General features: G+C 45.8%; 1 protein-coding gene across 1 annotated transcript; it reads right to left on the bottom strand.

Annotated features, from left to right (window-relative positions):
- Positions 1-8,289: 8,289 nt before the first annotated feature.
- On the bottom strand, positions 8,290-13,531 carry LOC128772826 (uncharacterized). Its single transcript, XM_053888727.1, has 4 exons — positions 13,105-13,531; positions 10,880-11,817; positions 10,070-10,180; positions 8,290-8,484 (listed from the first exon to the last, which is right to left on the bottom strand). The coding sequence occupies exons 1-4, from the start codon at positions 13,310-13,312 to the stop codon at positions 8,290-8,292; spliced, it is 1,452 nt and encodes a 483-aa protein (XP_053744702.1). The 5' UTR covers positions 13,313-13,531.
- Between the last annotated feature and the right edge of the window lie 4,197 nt (positions 13,532-17,728).

The raw sequence follows: 17,728 nt of genomic DNA, 5'->3' as shown, positions 1-17,728 counted from the left end.
GGGGAGGCTGTCAGGCCTGAAACAATTCTTTTATTTTGCTAGCAACATTCTTGCCCCACCCTGCTTCCTATAAAAACCTTCCATTTTGTACTTGTCCTCAGAGCCCCCTCTACGTGCTAGATGTGATGCTGTCCATTTGTGAATCATTTAATAAAGCTAATAAGGTCTTCAAATTCACTCAGCTGAATTTTATATTTTATTTTATTTTATTTTATTTTATTTTATTTTATTTTATTTATTTTTAATGTTATTTTTGAGCAAGAGAGAGCGGGTAGGGGGGTGCAGAGAGAGAGAGAGAGAGACAGAATCCGAAAGCAGGCTCTAGGCTCTGAGCTGCCAGCACAGAGCCTGATGAGGGGCTAGAACTCACAAGTCGTCAGATCATGACCTGAGCCTAAGTCGAACACTCAACCGACTGAGCCACCCAGGCACCACTGAATTTTGTATTTTAACAGATTGGCAGCAGCATTGAGATCTAATGCAAACTTGTGACAGCATTTGAGGACAATGAGAAACACAGGGGTGGTGCCCCAGGAAACATTTTGAGTTCAGTCTTTCTCCCAATGAGGCCGTTGGTAAGTCCTCTGGGTTTCAAATCCTCTTGTTGTGTTTGGGCTACCGATCTCATTGGCTTTCCAGCCCAGGATTAACGGGTCAATGTAGACTGACAGGAGCCTCTAACAGAGTGTCATTCCTTAACCCTTGGTTCAGTCCATAATTCCACGTTGGGACCCTGTCCTAGTTCCAGCCCAGAGTTACCCTTTACTGGGGTTTGCTGCATTAGCCCTTTCCCCATTTCCTGTCTGTAGTCTTCATAATGGAGTCAGCTGGGTTAGTCTACGTTCACAATTGCATGGTCTTCTCTTGGACAGTCTGAATGACATGTTTTGGTGACTGAGGTGAGTTAAGATTTGTTTGCACATGTTTGCTTCTCTTGTTTTGTGTAAATAAAAGCCACCGCTAGTGGGGCTCTCAGAAGCCAAAAGCTGCAAAATTTGGTGGGCTCAGGTTGGGCATTTAAGAGCTATTAGAACACTTGTCACCTAACTCAGACTCCCATGTTAGGATAAGCTGATTAAACGGGTTAGATTGACACTAGGTCATCTGCCAATCTCAAGAAAGTTTCCATGTAATGAGGCACACTATAAACACCCCACAAATCCCAACGCCCCTCCATGGCCAGCTCCTATCTGGCACACCTGCTTATTTTGTGTCTAAGGACCAGCATTTTAGAATCTGTGGATGTCTAGCAAGATGGAAATTTTTACTAAAAATAACATGGAATTATAATGGCCTTTATGGGGAACGTTTCAATTCCATCATTTAAGACATGCACTTGAAAGCAAGGGTTCCCAAATTAAACAGAATGGAATACCCATTTAAATTGGCAAGCACACTCCTCCAAAGACTTCAAAATTCCAAAGCAGTTTTATTGAAAGATTCATTGCAAAAGGCTAAAGAAAAAGTAAAGATATAAAAGGCACATAAGGGAAAAGACTGCTCCCCTCTTCCTTCCTTCAAGTATTCATTGTCTGATTTGTTTTTCCACTCTGAAAAGACTACACAACCATAAACAAAAATCTGCCAAGTTCATGGCTTTACAGACACCCCCATATCTACCTTCAAGGGACGCCTCATTTGAACCCCTTCTAGTGTTGTCCAAACTGAAGGATTTCCTGGTAAACTGCTATATTATTCCTTTAAACAGCCAAGGGAAAATGCTGGTAGATACCAGATCTTTCAGAGGGGATCCTAGAAAAACTGGCAAAGGCCAGCCAAAGGTAAAAATGCTTACCAGAATCAATTCTTCTGAATTTCTGTCTGGAGCACCCAGTCCAGAGAGGAAAATAAAATGTCACATCCCTCCCTTTGCAAATCCAGACCCATTATTTATTCTTTCTCTCCCAACAATAGTTATTGCCTTCTTGTTTGCATAACTGGACTTGGCTTTCTGCTGGCTTGGAATTAGCAGATTGTTGGTTCTTTCTTTTGGCTATCCTTGGAAATGACTCCGAGTTTTGAGAAGTTAATATCCTTTGCACCATCTTTTTGGATCCAAGCAGGGTTATTCAATATTGCCTGAAATATTTAAAATTAAAATTAGGTACCCAGAGGGAAAGAAGCAAATTGAAGATAATGTCATTGGATGATATCATTTAAATTACAACCCGATTCTTTGAGGATGTGAGAGCAACAAATCTTTCACAAAACAAAAATCAGCTCTAGGAGGCAATTCAAAATTCACCTACTTCTTTACAAATCCCAAAACTTCCCTTGTTGAATGCAAAAGACTTGGAAATCATTGGCCTTAGCAAACCAAAGTCATTCTTGAAGAACTTCTATTCTTTCTCTATCCATTATCACGTCTTTGAAATGTAAACACAGGGGCGCCTGGGTGGCTCAGTCAGTTGAGCATCCGACTTCGATTCAGGTCATGATTCTCGTGGCTCATGAGTTCAAGCCCCATGCCGGGCTCTGTGCTGATGGTTCAGAGCCTAGAGCCTGCTTCGGATTCTGTGTCTCCTTTTCTCTCTGCTCCTCCCCCACCTGTGCTCTGTCTCTCAAAATTAAATGAATGTTAAAAAAAATTTTTAAACATAAAATAAAATTCTCAAAAAGATAGAAACTAATCCAAATGTCTTTCAAGTTCACGTGATCTAGGATAATCTTCAGTAAATTAAAGTTTAAGCTCATTGGTTTAATTAAAACAGGCATGTCTTTAGGGTTAACGTCAAATATAAAACTTCTTTTCCACTTGAGTTTATTAGCCAAATAATTTCATGTTATCTCTTATAAGATCTTCCAAAAAAATAGCTTGGGATAATGACTGATTTTGTCTAACGTTTAATAAAGCTTTTGTATGTAATTTAAACAATTCTATTTTTTTCAATATTTATTTATTTTTGAGAGCAAGAGAGTGCAAGCAGGGCAGGGGCAGAGAGAGGGGGACAGCAGCGAGCCCGATGTGTGGCTTGAACTCGTGAACTGCAAGATCATGACCTGAGCTGAAGTCAGATGTTCAACCAACTGAGCCACCCAGGTGCCCTAAATAATTCTTTTTTTTTTTTTAATGTTTATTTATTTTGAGAGAGAGAGAGAGAGAGGCATGTGTGTGCATGTAGGGGAGAGGCAGAAAAAGAGAGGGAGAGAGAGAATCCCAAGCAGGCTCCACAGTTGTCAGAGCAGACCCTGACTGGGAGGGTGGGGGGCCCAGTACCACAACCATGAGATCATGACCTGAGCCAAAATCAAATATCAGATGCTTAGCCGACTGAGCCACCCAGGCACCACAGTAACCTAAACAATTCTTAAAAACAAGTGAATTAAATAGATGTAAGCAACATAAAAGTTTATCAATGAACTTTTCAGCAATATTTATGTCTACTTAAATAGTTTCCCCAAATCTTTTTAGTAACCTAAAATCTTTGCTAACCTAAAACTTAAAAGTTAAGTGGTGAGTTCATTTAACATCATTGAATATCCCCATCTCAGGACCATTTCTCAAGAAGATAAAATAATAAATCATTAATTGATGTGGGAGCATGAGGCAAGCTGAGGGCAAAATACAGGCTGGCACCCCATCCCCCCACCCCCAGGTGGAATCCGTGTGATATTCCTCTGACACTCCTAGCTACCCAAGAACAAAGGAAAGGGGTTTAAGTGCTTACCATGGTGATGTGGGAAACTAAGGCAAATGAAAAATTAAATTCCCTTACTGCCTATAGTCCATTGACAAGTCCTTGAGACCAACAGAGTGACTGACCTCCCTCTAGGAGCTCAGCCGCCTCAAAGATGACACTTTGCTAGGGGCAAAAGAGAATTTTGGCTTAATATTGTTCCAACCTTGAGAATCCTGTAAATCAACTTCCTTTATCTCAACTGCCCCAGGATATATGCTGGCAATCAAGCTCCAAGTTTATGCCCCATGCCCCCCATATGCATCTGAGGGGTCTCATGACTGGGGTTTTATTAAATGGTGATAAATGGTATTTCCCTAGCAACAGCTAGCCCCTCAAGGTCCAGGAAACCTTGCTTCCAAAATACCTTAGAGATTTACTTAATCCCTGACCCCCTCCCAACCTGAGGGTATATAATGAGTTACCCTTCACGACCCCAGTGCAGCTCTTCCTGCCCATGGGTCCTGTCTCCATGGTTTAATAAAATCACCATTTTTGCACCAAAGATGTCTTCAAGAATTCTTTCTTGACCATCAGCTCTGGACCCCATGAAACCACCCTCCCCCCCGCCCCCCCCGCCATCACACCAAAACTTCATCATAATTACTGAACATAGGCTATCTACTTTTGACTTCTTATTACAGGGAAACTAAAAGATATTGGGATGTGTTAGTGCTATATTAGAAAAATTTTAAAAGACAAATGCTTCTAAAAATTATGAAAGGTATTTATACATTTGCAAATTTAAAGAATGCTGGTATTGGTGAGGGAGCATAAGGCGGGCTGAGGACAAAGTACAAGCTAGCACACCACTCTCTCTCCCCCCAGGTAGAATATGTATGGTATTCCTCAGGCACTCCTGGCTGCCCAAAACAAAGGAAAGGAAAGAAAACAAATGGTTAAACTGACAGAGTCTCCATCAGTTTACAAATGTCTTGGTAAATTATAAGAAAAAGGCAATCTTATCAATAGCCTAATCTCCAGAAACCTATAGACTCAGTTTCCTGGAACCCCAACATCACCCTCCCCTCCATAGTGATGTGGGGAACAGAGGCAAGAAGGAAATGGCAGATAAAATTAAATTTCCTTGTAACCTGCAGCCCATTGACAAATACTTGAGGCAGGCAGAGTAAAACATTTCTCCAGGAACTCCCTACTGTCTTAATGTTAATGCTTTGCTAGAGGGAAAAACAACCTTAGCTTGACAATAGCTAGGCCTCCAATAATCTGTGAGTCTTTAGCATATGAAAGTTTCTTTGGAAACTTCCTCTTGTCTTTACCTCCCCCAGCCCCATAGTATATAATGAGCCACTCTCCACAACCCCAGGGTAACTCTTGTTCCCCTCCCACTTCCCCCATCCCCACTTCAATAAAATCTTTGCACCAAAGACATCAAGAATTTTTTTTTGGTCAATAGCTCCAAACCCCACCATCACCCCAAAACCTCATCAGTATAACAGGCAGTTCACAATTACTTACTTCTTTAGTGGTTGTTATTATTTATTTATTTGTTTGTTTGTTTGTTTGTTTGTTTGTTTTAAGTAGGCTCCATGCCCAGTGTGCACAACCCTGAGATCAAGAGTCTCATGTTCTACCGACTGAGCCAGCCAGGTGTCCCACTTACTTATTAGTTTTCACTTAGAAATTAAGGTTTCTAAGGGTTAAGAATTCTAATTAAGGTATGTAATAAAAGCTACTAAAAGTAAGATAAGCATCTCTACTTCCTGGGAAAATAAAATATCTTTTCATTAAGACAAGGTATGACAGATGCACTTTTTTTTTTTAAGTAGCCTCCATGCCCTACATGGGGCTTGAACTCACAATCCTGAGATTACAAGTCACATGCTTTATCAACTGAGCCAGCCAGCCACCCCCCAGAGATGCACTCTTGTTGAGGGAAAAAAGAGTAATTTTATCCTCAAGTAGGGCTACGTTAAAAAGAAAACCACAGGGGCACCTGGGTGGTTCAGTTGGTTAAGTGTCCAACTTCAACTCAGGTCATGATCTCATGGTTACTGAGTTCCAGCCCCACGTTGGGCAGTGTGAAGCCTGCTTGGGATTCTCTGTCTCCCTCTCTCTCTCTCTGCCCCTCCCCTGCTTGCACTCTCTCTCTCTTCCTCTCTCTCAAAAATAAATAAACATTAAAAAACAAAACAAAACACAGGACCCAAAGGGCATCAATCAGGTTAAGGCCCCAAGTCAGTAAGCCAAGACTTAAAGCCTAACCTAACTGCACTTTTAACCCTCCAGGAATGTAATGTTTAACCAATCAACAAAGAATTTCCTGACCAATACTAGAAAATTTCCTGATGGCTCCCTTCCCCTCCCTTTAGGAGGGCAACATTGCCTAAACAATGCACTCCTTGCTAATAAATTCCTTTCTTTTTTTTCTTATGCCTTTGAAAACCCTTCTTTTGTTTAGCTCAGTGGAGCTCTCCTCTACTTGCTAGATGAGATGCTGCCTGATTCATGAATCCTTCAATAAGCCAATTCGATCTTCAAATTTACTCAGTTGAATTTTGTTTCTTAACAGAAGGATCCATGAAGAAAATGGCATTTGTACTGACTTTTGAACAATCTGGACAGGCAGAGATAAGAAGGAGGGGGTAACTGAGATGATTCGTTGTCCCCTAATATCTGTTCCATCAGTAATCATGCCCCCAAAATTTTAGCTGTGCAACTGGGCACCCAGAATAAAGGTTACATTTCCCAGCCTCCCTTTCAGCCAGGCATGGCCACATGACCAAGTTCTGGATAAAAGGATATAGCAGAAGTGAGGTATTCAATTTCTACGAAGTATTCTTCAAAGCAGGGGGCATGCTCTTCCTTTCTTTCTCTCCCTCCTGCTGGCTAGAATGTGAACTTAATAATGAGCTGGAGCAGCTACCTTTGACCTAAGAGGAAGCTACACATTGAGAATGCTGCACTATAGGGTTGAATCAGTCCGGATCCATGAAAATCATAAAGACCATATGAGACCTACCGTGGTCTTGTTTAAGCTGCTGTTGTGTTTATGTCTTAGGGTGGGCTGCCTGAAACAGATCCTGAGACCAGGCTTCACTTGCAAGTGAACTATTAAATGTTCCCAGGAGGAACAAGTAAGGGAGTGTGGGAAGCAAGACAGGAAAGGGGAAAACAAGGGTGTGCTTTCAAGCAAAGTGCCAGCCTCAGGCTTATCCTGAAAGGGAGCTCCGGAGCACAAATTACACCTCAGAGTTTGTCTTAATTTGAGACAAGGGACTGGGCTTTTGTCCTTCCTCACTAGTTCAAGCTAAAGGTTGCTCCCAGGCCCTCTGCATATGCAGAAGCTGTGGGAAATGATAAACAGGTCCAAGGGGATCCAGTACAATCTCAACAGGCCCCTTACACTGGGTTTTCGGTCACTCATAGCTGAACTAATTTTCACAGGTACCAAAGCCATTCCCACAGAGGGGAGAGTGTAAAGGGCACAGAACCTGGGTGGGGAAAGGTGTATATTGTAATGCCTGAAGTTCCAAAACCTCCCACAAAAGACCACCAGAGTCGTAAGTCAAAGCCAAGCGGCAAGGGTCGTTTATTGCAGGTTCGAACCTGGTCCTCTGCGCACTTGTCGCCGGTGACACAAGAGGCCACGATTAGGGTTGGTATAGCATTTTTATAGACAGAGACAAATAGCACAGGGGAGGTTTTTTTTACTTGTGGCGGGAGGAAGAAAGGGGGAAGGGGGTAGGTGAGGAATGTGCTGAGCAAGCAGGTTTACAGAAGCGAGAAATGCCGGTTAGTTTGTATACAATCACTCATTCCATTACATATCAGACTACATTTAGGAAGTTTTACAGCCCATTCTACAGTGGGTTACAATCAGGAAAGGTCTCACAATGCTCGTAGCAAACAGCAAGCAAAACAAACTTCTCAGCAATTGTATTTCTTATCAAAGATCCATAATAAGCAGAAAAGAGAACCTAGCTTTAAACTAAGGCGGGGCTGTCATTTGGATTCAAAGCTGTTCCTTTCAATATCAAAGTATAGGAAAGGAAGAAATAGAAAATGAAGTTGGGAAACCAAATTGTAGTCATTTGGACTATATGGAAAGCTGTAAATGCCTGGCCAACCCATACGAAAGGAAGCTGGGAGGAACTTTGAACATGATGATTCAAAAGATGAACGTGGTGACTATGAGGGGGTGAACTAGACTGAAACTCACGTGGAGTAGTGTCCGTAATTAGGCCATATTTGTAGCCTAGGCAAAAGGTAACGGTGGCTCAACCCCAGATGATGGTTCTGGGAAGGGAAAGAGGAGGAAAATGATCACAAATCTTATAAAGACTCAGTCTTGGGGCACCTGGCTGGCTCTGTCGGTAGAGCATGTGACTCTGGATCTTGGGGTTCTGAGTTCAAGCCCCATGTTGGGTATAGAGCTTACTTAAAAAAAATTTTTTTTAAATAAAAATGTAAAAAAAAAAAAAAGATTCTCACGGGTCATAGAGAAATAGGTGGCAGCCGGACTTGGCCTAGGAGCTGTAGCTCGCCCTGCTCTGGCTCCCAATTTAGGCGTTAACAGCCACTGAAGGGCACCTCCTTAGAGACACCAGCACGGTCACCTAGTGCATGCCACCAAAGACCCACACAGGAGTCACAGCGCCTCCTTGTTCTGTGGTTTGGGAGGCTGCTCCTCTGGGCCCAGGGGTTCTGGTGACACCACCTCTTCTCTCTGTTCCTCCAGCCCGGGGTAATAGTGCTTCCTGTAGTCACCACATCTGGTCACCACAGTGCCTCCCTTTGCTCTTCCAGCCCTCCAACACTGGACTAGCCATTCCCTGCACACAGCCTAAATGGAGTGCCTTGTGTGGGCTCATTTTCCTGGATGGGTCCAGACTGACACAGAAATCCTTCTGTTTTAGGGGTGGGAAGAGGAAAAGAAAGCTGAAAAGGAGCCAGAGAGGCAAGAGGCAAAGTAAGTGTGTCTCGAAACTGAAGGGAAGAGGCACCTGGGTGGCTCAGGTGGTGATCTCACGGTTGGTGTGTTCGGGGCTCTGAACTGACAGTGTGGAGTCCACTTCAGATTCTCTGTCTCCCTCTTTCTGATACTCCCCCTCTCATGTGCACTCTCTTTCTCTCAAAAATAAATACACATTAAAAAAAAGGAATGAAAGGGAAAAAATGTTTGGGAATGGTGAGCAGGAGTCACTGACCCTGAGAGAGGAGGAAGCATGAGAAGAGGCTGATGATTAGAGGAGCAGGAAGAATGGCCAGACCTTCCAGAAGCAGCCCCTGGGAATGGCGGGGGTAGGAACAAGCTAGAGAAAGACTCGGCCTCCTCTTGGGAGACTGTGAAGGGCAGGCAGCTTGAGGGAAGTGTCTGATGTGGTGCCACAAAATCCGTGCGGGTGTTTGGCTTACTGGGCATTGGGCAATGGCCCCTTGTTTGGTAATGTAATGCCTGAAGTTCCAAAACCTCCCACAAAAGACCACCAGAGTCGTAAGTCAAAGCCAAGCGGCAAGGGTCGTTTATTGCAGGTTCGAACCTGGTCCTCTGCGCACTCGTCACCGGTGACACAAGAGGCCACGAATAGGGTTGGTATAGCGTTTTTATAGACAGAGACAAATAGCACAGGGGAGGGTTTTTTTTACTTGTGGCGGGAGGAAGAAAGGGGGAAGGGGGTAGGTGAGGAATGTGCTAAGCAAGCAGGTTTACAGAAGCGAGAAATGCCGGTTAGTTTGTATACAATCACTCATTCCATTACATATCAGACTACATTTAGGAAGTTTTACAGCCCATTCTACAGCAGGTTACAATCAGGAAAGGTCTCACAATGCTCATAGCAAACAGCAAGCAAAACAGACTTCTCAGCAATTGTATTTCTTATCAAAGATCCATAATAAGCAGAAAAGAGAACCTAGCTTTAAACTAAGGCGGGGCTGTCATTTGGATTCAAAGCTGTTCCTTTCATTCCCCCCTTTTCCTTGTGCCTAAAGAGCCAATCTTGGATCTTCAGTTTTTTATTTGTAATGTCTCGAGCGGTTGGTACTGAGTTCGTAAGACCATTAATTGTACAGCATTGAACCTGTCTTGGATAAAATTAATTTTGTTTATGATGCAGAGGCCTAACGTGAGAGCGAGAAGTAGAATGGCCAGAGGCCCGAGTAAAGCGGAGAGCAGGATAGTATTATAGACTTTCTGGGTTTTTAAATTAGAAACCTCCCAAGTTAAAGTATAGGGTATGTGGGGGTTGCCTGCAATACTTATGAGTCCGTAGGAGGTGAACAGGAGCACGCTAATGAGTGTTCCTCCGATTATTGTGGGTCCAGAGCTGCTGCAACAGTCTTGGTATGGGACACCCAGGCCTTTGGTCTCAGCTGGTTTTCGGGGTCAGGTTTTCGACGCAGAGTCAATTTTAAAGGATGGGTCTTACTCTGGTCAACCGTCCAGGCGGTGTTGGCTTCTGGCACGAAGTCTTCTCAAACCGCAAAGGGATCAGCTGGTCGGGCGTGGGTGTAATGGATCCAGGTAGCAATCCTATCGACTTTGAGAGCAGTGGGTGTGGTTAGGATCACAATATAGGGTCCCTTCCACCGTGGTTGGAGGGTCTCTTGCTTGTGTTCCCTGCACGTATACCCAATCTCCGGGTCGGTAGTGATGCGGCTCAGGAGGGGGCCCGTTTTCATAAATGGCTCTCAATCTGGGCCAAACTTCCTGGTAGGTGTGCTGGAGTTCCCTCAGGGAAATAAGAAGTTTATGATCATCAAATTCAGTTAACACATTAGACTGTAGGTTGGGAATTATAGGGGGGGCGGGGCACTCCATACATGATTTTAAAGGGAGTTAATCCCAGTTTGTAAGGGGAGTTCCGCACCCTGAACAGAGCGTAGGGGAGTAAGACTACCCAATTAGCGCCAGTCTCTATGGTCAATTTAGTTAAGGTCTCTTTTAGAGTTTTATTCATTTTTTTTACCTGTCCTGAGCTTTGGGGTTTATATGCACAATGTAGTTTCCAATCAGCCCCAATAAACTGCGCTATCCCTTGTATTACCTTTGAAATGAATGCTGGTCCGTTGTCTGATCCTATTAGGGTAGGGAATCCGTACCTGGGTATGATGTCTTCTAACATTTTCTTTGCTACTATCTGCGCAGTCTCATGCTTGGTGGGGAAGGCCTCTGTCCATCCTGAAAAGGTATCTATAAACACTAACAAATATTTATATCCATATTTTTTAGGCTTTACCTCGGTGAAGTCTACTTCCCAATAGGCTCCCGGCTTGGTTCCGCGGGTTCTGGAGCCAGGGTTTTTCCCGTGGTTGGTGGCGTTAGTTAATTGACAAGCTTTACAGCTAGTAACTATCTGCTCAATTTTTGTCCTGGAGTCTTTAATGGTGATCCTAGCATGTCTTATTAAGTCTTGCATTTTTCTTGTGCCCATATGAGTGGCTCGGTGCATCTTGGATAAGACTTTATTTCCCATTTCTTCTGGGAGGATTATGCTACAGTCTGCTGCTCTCCACCATCCGTTAAGGCACTGAGTTAAAGGTAATTTTTGGATCCAGTTTAGGTCTTCTTTAGTGTAGGCGGGATTTTCTGGTAAACTAGCTGAACCGGGGTCTGGTAGGGTGGTCATTAAAGCACAGTCCACCTGTAAGGCTGACTCTCGGGCTACCTGGTCAGCCAAATTATTTCCTCTGGCCACCGGTGTGACCAGTTTTTGGTGGCCTGGGCAATGTATGATGGCTAGTCGTTTAGGCAGCCAGAGTGCCTTTAAAAGAGCCAATATTTCTTCTTTGTTTTTGATAGTTTTCCCCTCTACAGTTAACAGTCCCCTCTCTCTGTATATAGCTCCATGTGTGTGGGCCATAGCAAAAGCATATCTGCTATCGGTATACACGTTTAGTTTCTTGTCTTTTCCCAAAGTCATTGCCTTGGTTAAGGCCACAAGTTCAGCTCGTTGGGCAGAGGTGCCAGCTGGCAAAGGCTCTGCCCAAACAGTCTCAGTTTCAGTTGTGACTGCTGCCCCCACGTACCTTTGACCTTGATGTACAAAGCTGCTGCCGTCAGTGAACCAGGTAACCTCGGCGTCTGGCAGCGGGTGATCCTGTAAATCTTCCCGAACTCCATGAACCTGTGCCAATATCTCAGCGCAGTCATGGAGGGGGGTATCCAAGTCCGGGTCTGCCTTCGCGTTGTGGGTCGGGGGATGCGGAGGACGGTTTCCTTCCGTGCATCAGTGAGCCATCGTTGGCCTTCTCTTAACAGATACCCCAAGTAGGTTACCTCGGATCTGCAAATTTGGGCTTTCTTTTGCTGAAGCCCGGTACCCCAGGGCACCAAGTGTCCGGAGGAGATTTTTGGTGCCTTGCAAGCAAGCTTCAGCAGTCTCAGCGGCAATTAAAAGATCGTCAACGTACTGCAAGAGAGTCACTTTGGGGTTTTGATTCCGGTACTCACCCAGATCCTCGTGAAGTGCCTCATCGAACAAGGTGGGTGAGTTTTTAAATCCTTGGGGGAGCTGGGTCCAGGTGAGTTGCCCATTTATGCCTCTCTCAGGATTGGACCACTCGAAGGCGAAGAGCTCTTGACTTTTGGGGGCCAGAGGCAGGCTGAAAAAAGCATCTTTTAAATCAAGGACAGTATACCATTGTCTTTCTGGGCTGAGGGCACTTAGGAGGGTATAGGGGTTGGGTACTGTTGGGTGTATGTCCATGACTCGGCGGTTAACTTCTCTCAGATCTTGTACCAGACGATAGTCCGCACTGTTAGGTTTTCGTACAGGCAGCAGGGGGGTGTTCCAGGCTGAATGGCAGGGACGCAAGATGCCTAAGTCTAGGGGGCAACGGATATGTGGCGTGATGCCATTTCTGGCCTCCATTGACATTGGGTATTGTCGGACCCGAACTGGATCTGCCCCCGGTTTCAGTTCTATGAATAGAGCTGGGCGATGTTTAGCCAACCCCCGGTTTTCATCCATGCTTTTCTTTCTAGGGCATTCTCGGGCCCAATGGCCTTTTTCTTTGCAATAGGCACATTGGTCTTTATCTAGGGGCTTTTGTTTATCCAGGGGCTTTTGGACAACAGCGGCCAGGACTTTGGTCATTTTCTCGGTGGCTTTAAGTTGCCTGTCCTCTGGAGTCTCTCTATTATTAAGGACGCGCTGGGCAATGCAGAGTAAGTCCTGAATCTGTTTTCCCTCCAGGTCCTCTAGTTTCTGGAGTTTCTTTTTAATATCAGTGGCTGCCTGATTTACAAAGGCCATTACAACAGCAGCTTGATTTTCGGGGGCCTCGGGGTTCATGGGGGTATACTGTCTGAAGGTTTCCATTAATCTTTCTAAATAAGCGGGAGGGCTCTCTGTCTTACCTTGTATCACTGAATACACTTTTGCCAAATTAGTGGGCTTGCGTGCAGCAGCCCGGAGACCCGCCACTAGAGTCTGGCGATAAATGCGTAGCCGTCCCCTACCTTCTGCCGTGTTGTAGTCCCAGCCATCCTGTGGGGGTCGGGTCAAGGGAAAAGCTGCATTAATGAGATCAAGGTTAGCAGTGGGTTGGCCGTCATCTCCAGGAACCAGCTTTCTTGCTTCCAATTGAATTCTTTCTCGCTCCTCAGTGGTGAACAGGATTCGGAGGAGCTGCTGACAATCATCCCAGGTGGGTTGGTGGGTAAACATAACGCTGTCTAAGAGACTTATTAAATCTTTAGGTTGTCAGAAAATCGGGCATTCTGGGTTTTCCAGTTATATAGGTCACTGGTAGAGAAGGGCCAGTATTGAAGTCGGGGGTTCCCCGTCTCATCGGGAGGCCCTTTTTCCCGTAAGGGTAAAGCTACGGTGGAGTCAGGAAGGCGGAGTCCTGGCTCATGTGGGGCCCGCCTACGGGTATGTCCGGCAGCCCTTGGACTTTGCCCCCACTAGGCTTGGGCGCGGGTTGAGCCTCCCTATTCTCTAGTTCTCCTATGGGCTGGGCTACGGGAGGCTCTGCCGGCGCAGCAGGGATAGGGGCAGCTTTCGGAATAAGAGGAGGAATCTGGTAAGGGGGAGGGTCAAGGGAAAGTAAATCTTGGTTGTCGGGGAGAACAGGGGGTGCAGTTGGAGTTGGCGGCTTGGGAGGGTTGATAGGTTTAGCCGCTAGGATTTGGCATGACTCTGCTATTAAGGAAGAGGCCATCCAAGGAGGTGGGTTTTCTACTAAATCTTGCCACACCAGAATATAGGGAATCTGATCCGAGTGACCTTCTTTCCCTGGTAGGAAAATTTTTTATTTTACTTTAAGGACCACAGGGAGGCAGAAGGTTCCCTCTGTAGGCCAATTGACCCCAAAGGTGGGCCATGCAGAGCGGCAATAGGTGATCAACTTCCTTTTGCGAATGTCTAGGCTTAAGTTGTGTCCTCTAGCTTTTACGTCCCTGAAGTTGGTGAGAAGGAGGGAGAGAGGGGTGCTCTGCGTTTGGCCCATGTTATGATTCTGAGGAAGAGGAGAAGAGAAGGGGGCGGCACGGAGGGGGCCCTGAAGCGGCTGAAATCAGCGATGGAGTTCGCACAGGCGACCTCCGAGGGTGAGACCCCTGGCGGCCTGGCTGGGCCCCGGGGGGAGGGGCGGGAGGGAAAGCCGCAGGCAGCTGAGGAAGGAGGAAAGAGGAACAAAGGATGGAATAATTAATTCTGATCAGCCGAAAAAACACTTAATTCCAATAAAACATCCGACGCACGAAAGAAAAACAAGAGCCAACAAGAATCTCTGACAGTGGTTTCAACTTTCTGGGGCCGTCTCGGCCAGCCCAACAGAAAGGGTTATGGCTAGGACGGCGGTTATTACAAGGGCCCAGGGGTGACAATACATTTAGACTGACATAGAAGCATTCGCGTACTCGCCCGTCCGCGTCCCTCGCGGGAACTTAGGTGCCTCTTAGCATGGGCGGGCAGGTATAAACCCCCTGCTTGGATCAAAATAAATTTTGACCGCCTTAAGCCGTATGAGGATCACCGCGGAAATCGGGTTAGAGCCCACTCGAATCCCGTAGCTTATGCCGTGGGACTACACATAGGGTAAGTCAGGCGCATGCCCCTGACTCCCAACAATCATTCCAGTCGATTTAACAGACAGACACACAGACACACATCACATCAAAATACGGGTAACAATTGGCATGCCTAGATGGTTTTTTTTTTTTTTTTTTTCTTTTAGACGCCTAGAGATATTTCTTAGCACTCTGGAAGTTCATAGAGAAAATGAAAGTATTTAGTTCGCAGGCGCGTTGGGCATAAGCAGCCCACAGAAAAGAATCCTGATGGGCCAAAAAGGCCCCCCGATGGACCAGGAAGGTCCCCTGATGGACCAAGAAGGTCCCCAGATGGGCCAAGAAGGCCCCCAGATGGGCCAAGAAGGCCCCCAGATGGACCAAGAAGGTCCCCAGATGGACCAAGAAGGCCCCCAGATGGGCCAAGAAGGTCCCCAGATGGGCCAAGAAGGCCCCCAGATGGGCCAAGAAGGCCCCCAGATGTCAGTGGACGTCTCCAACTGACCCCGGCTGGGTGCCCTATAGCGCGTCCGCCAGGGTCACACCAGCTTCCAGACAGAACTGGTTCTCCAGAGAAGAAACACAGATCAGAGAGAAAAGGAAGAACGTTAGAGCCGGCTTACTTACCGATCGGAATCAAATACGACCCGTTGACCAGAAGTCTGGTGGGCTCGGGGGAGATCTCGGTGGTACCTCCAAATGTAATGCCTGAAGTTCCAAAACCTCCCACAAAAGACCACCAGAGTCGTAAGTCAAAGCCAAGCGGCAAGGGTCGTTTATTGCAGGTTCGAACCTGGTCCTCTGCGCACTCGTCACCGGTGACACAAGAGGCCACGAATAGGGTTGGTATAGCGTTTTTATAGACAGAGACAAATAGCACAGGGGAGGTTTTTTTTTACTTGTGGCGGGAGGAAGAAAGGGGGAAGGGGGTAGGTGAGGAATGTGCTAAGCAAGCAGGTTTACAGAAGCGAGAAATGCCGGTTAGTTTGTATACAATCACTCATTCCATTACATATCAGACTACATTTAGGAAGTTTTACAGCCCATTCTACAGCAGGTTACAATCAGGAAAGGTCTCACAATGCTCATAGCAAACAGCAAGCAAAACAGACTTCTCAGCAATTGTATTTCTTATCAAAGATCCATAATAAGCAGAAAAGAGAACCTAGCTTTAAACTAAGGCAGGGCTGTCATTTGGATTCAAAGCTGTTCCTTTCAGTAACACCCTTATGGATAGGCAAACACAGGCAGATTGCCAATGGCCACCTCTCAGCCCCTGCAGAGGACTAACCATAGTATGGCAGCCAGGAACACCCTGCAAGAGGGGTGTTTTCAAAATCTTCATGACTTATTAATTCAGCAAATGTTTATTCAGCACCTCTTATGTGCCAAGTGCTACTCTAGGTGCTAAGGATATAGTAGTGAGTTATTTCTTTTTAATATTTATCTTATTTTTGAGAGAGAGCGAGCGAGCGAGTGTGGGGGAGGGGCTGAGGGGGGGCGGGGGGCGGGGGCGGGGGGAGGAGGCGGGGGGGAGGGGAGAGAGAATCCCAAGCAGGCTCTGCACTGTCAGTGCAGAGCCAGATGCAGGGCTGGAACTGACAAACCACAAGATCATGACCTGACCGGAAACCAAGAGTCGGATGCTCAAACGACTAAGCCACCCAGGCACCCCCAACAGTGAGTTTTTAAAAACTTATTCCTCTGGGCACCTGGCTGGCTCAGTCAGTAGAATGTACAACTCTTGATCTCTGGGTTGTAAATTTGAGCACCACACTGGGTGCAAAGATTACTTAAAAATAAAATCTTTTTAAAAATTAAATTAGGGGTGGCTCAGTCGGTTAAGCGTCCGACTCTTGATTTTGGCTCAGGTCATGCTCTCATGGTTTGTGGTCCCAAGCCCTCTGTCAGGCTCCATGCTGACAGTGTGGAGCCTGCTTGATATTCTTTCTCGTTTACTCTCTCTCAAAATAAATAAATAAATAAACTTTTAAAAAATGAAAAAAATAAAAATTAAACCAAAAAGTCTATTCCTTCAAGGAGGAGCTTACATTTCTGTGGAGGGAGACAGGTAATCAAGAAAGAAACACAAAAGGGCAGGTGCTGACAAGTGCTCTGGAAAACAAAACAAAACCAAAACAAGGTGAGGAGGCTGGGGAATGTGGGATGGGGTGTTTCATATCAGGCCAGGTCAAGCAAAAGATGATAAAGCAGTAAGTGAGCAAAGGCCTGAAGGAAGTGGGAGAGTACAGAATGTTCTGGACAGCAGGAAGCACTAAGGCAGAGTCAGGTGCGCGGTATCATTCACGAAACAGCAAGGAAGCCAGTGTAGCTAGAGTGGATGGACTGAAGGGGAGGATAAGAATAGGGTTTGAGCAGAGAAGTGATGTATCTGATATTCACTGTAAAAGGTTGACAGTGACTAGTGTGTGGAAAAGACACTATAGGGGGTTGAGATGATCCCTCCATTCCTACTATAGATAGGAATAAAAGTCAAACCCCACAAATACAGGCTGGTGCTCAACTGGCTGGGTACCAAGATAATAGAAGAAAAGCTATAGGTCAGAATTGTCTACACCCCAACCATGAGACAGTAGTGTGGTAAACCAGGCAATCCTGCAATATGTGACATCTGACCCATGAAGACTAGGACGCTGACTCTGTGCCACGTTTGGCCTATACAGGGCGCCCTAGCACACAGTTGCCTTATGATTGCAATGCTTTCCACCTGTCCCACAGCCCAGGCTGCACACAGGCCTGTTCTCTCCATAAGTGTTTTCTCCCACTGTTTTCCCTTCTCTTCTGGCTGTGCCTCTAATGTTGTCATTCATTCAGCAACTACCATGTGTAAAACTTAATGAAGAGTGCCACAGGAGAGTCTCTGATAAGGACTTGGAGCTTGAATCTTTTGTTAATTGCGCCTAGAGAGCTCTGTCTGCTGTTGGCACAAATCTCTCTTGTTAGCCCCTTCTGGTTTGCCCTCTAACTGAGGGCTTTTTCTCCACCTCTCACAGATGCACTCTTGGAATGTCTGCCCTGCCAGACAAAGGACTTCTCTACAGCCCAAAAT

This window comes from Panthera pardus, unplaced genomic scaffold (assembly GCF_024362965.1).
Source record: "Panthera pardus isolate Hobbes unplaced genomic scaffold, ASM2436296v1 HiC_scaffold_24, whole genome shotgun sequence".
Taxonomy (NCBI): Eukaryota; Metazoa; Chordata; class Mammalia; order Carnivora; family Felidae; genus Panthera; species Panthera pardus.
Note: the sequence above shows the minus strand (reverse complement) of the source record. Positions and strands in the feature narration are given on the sequence as shown.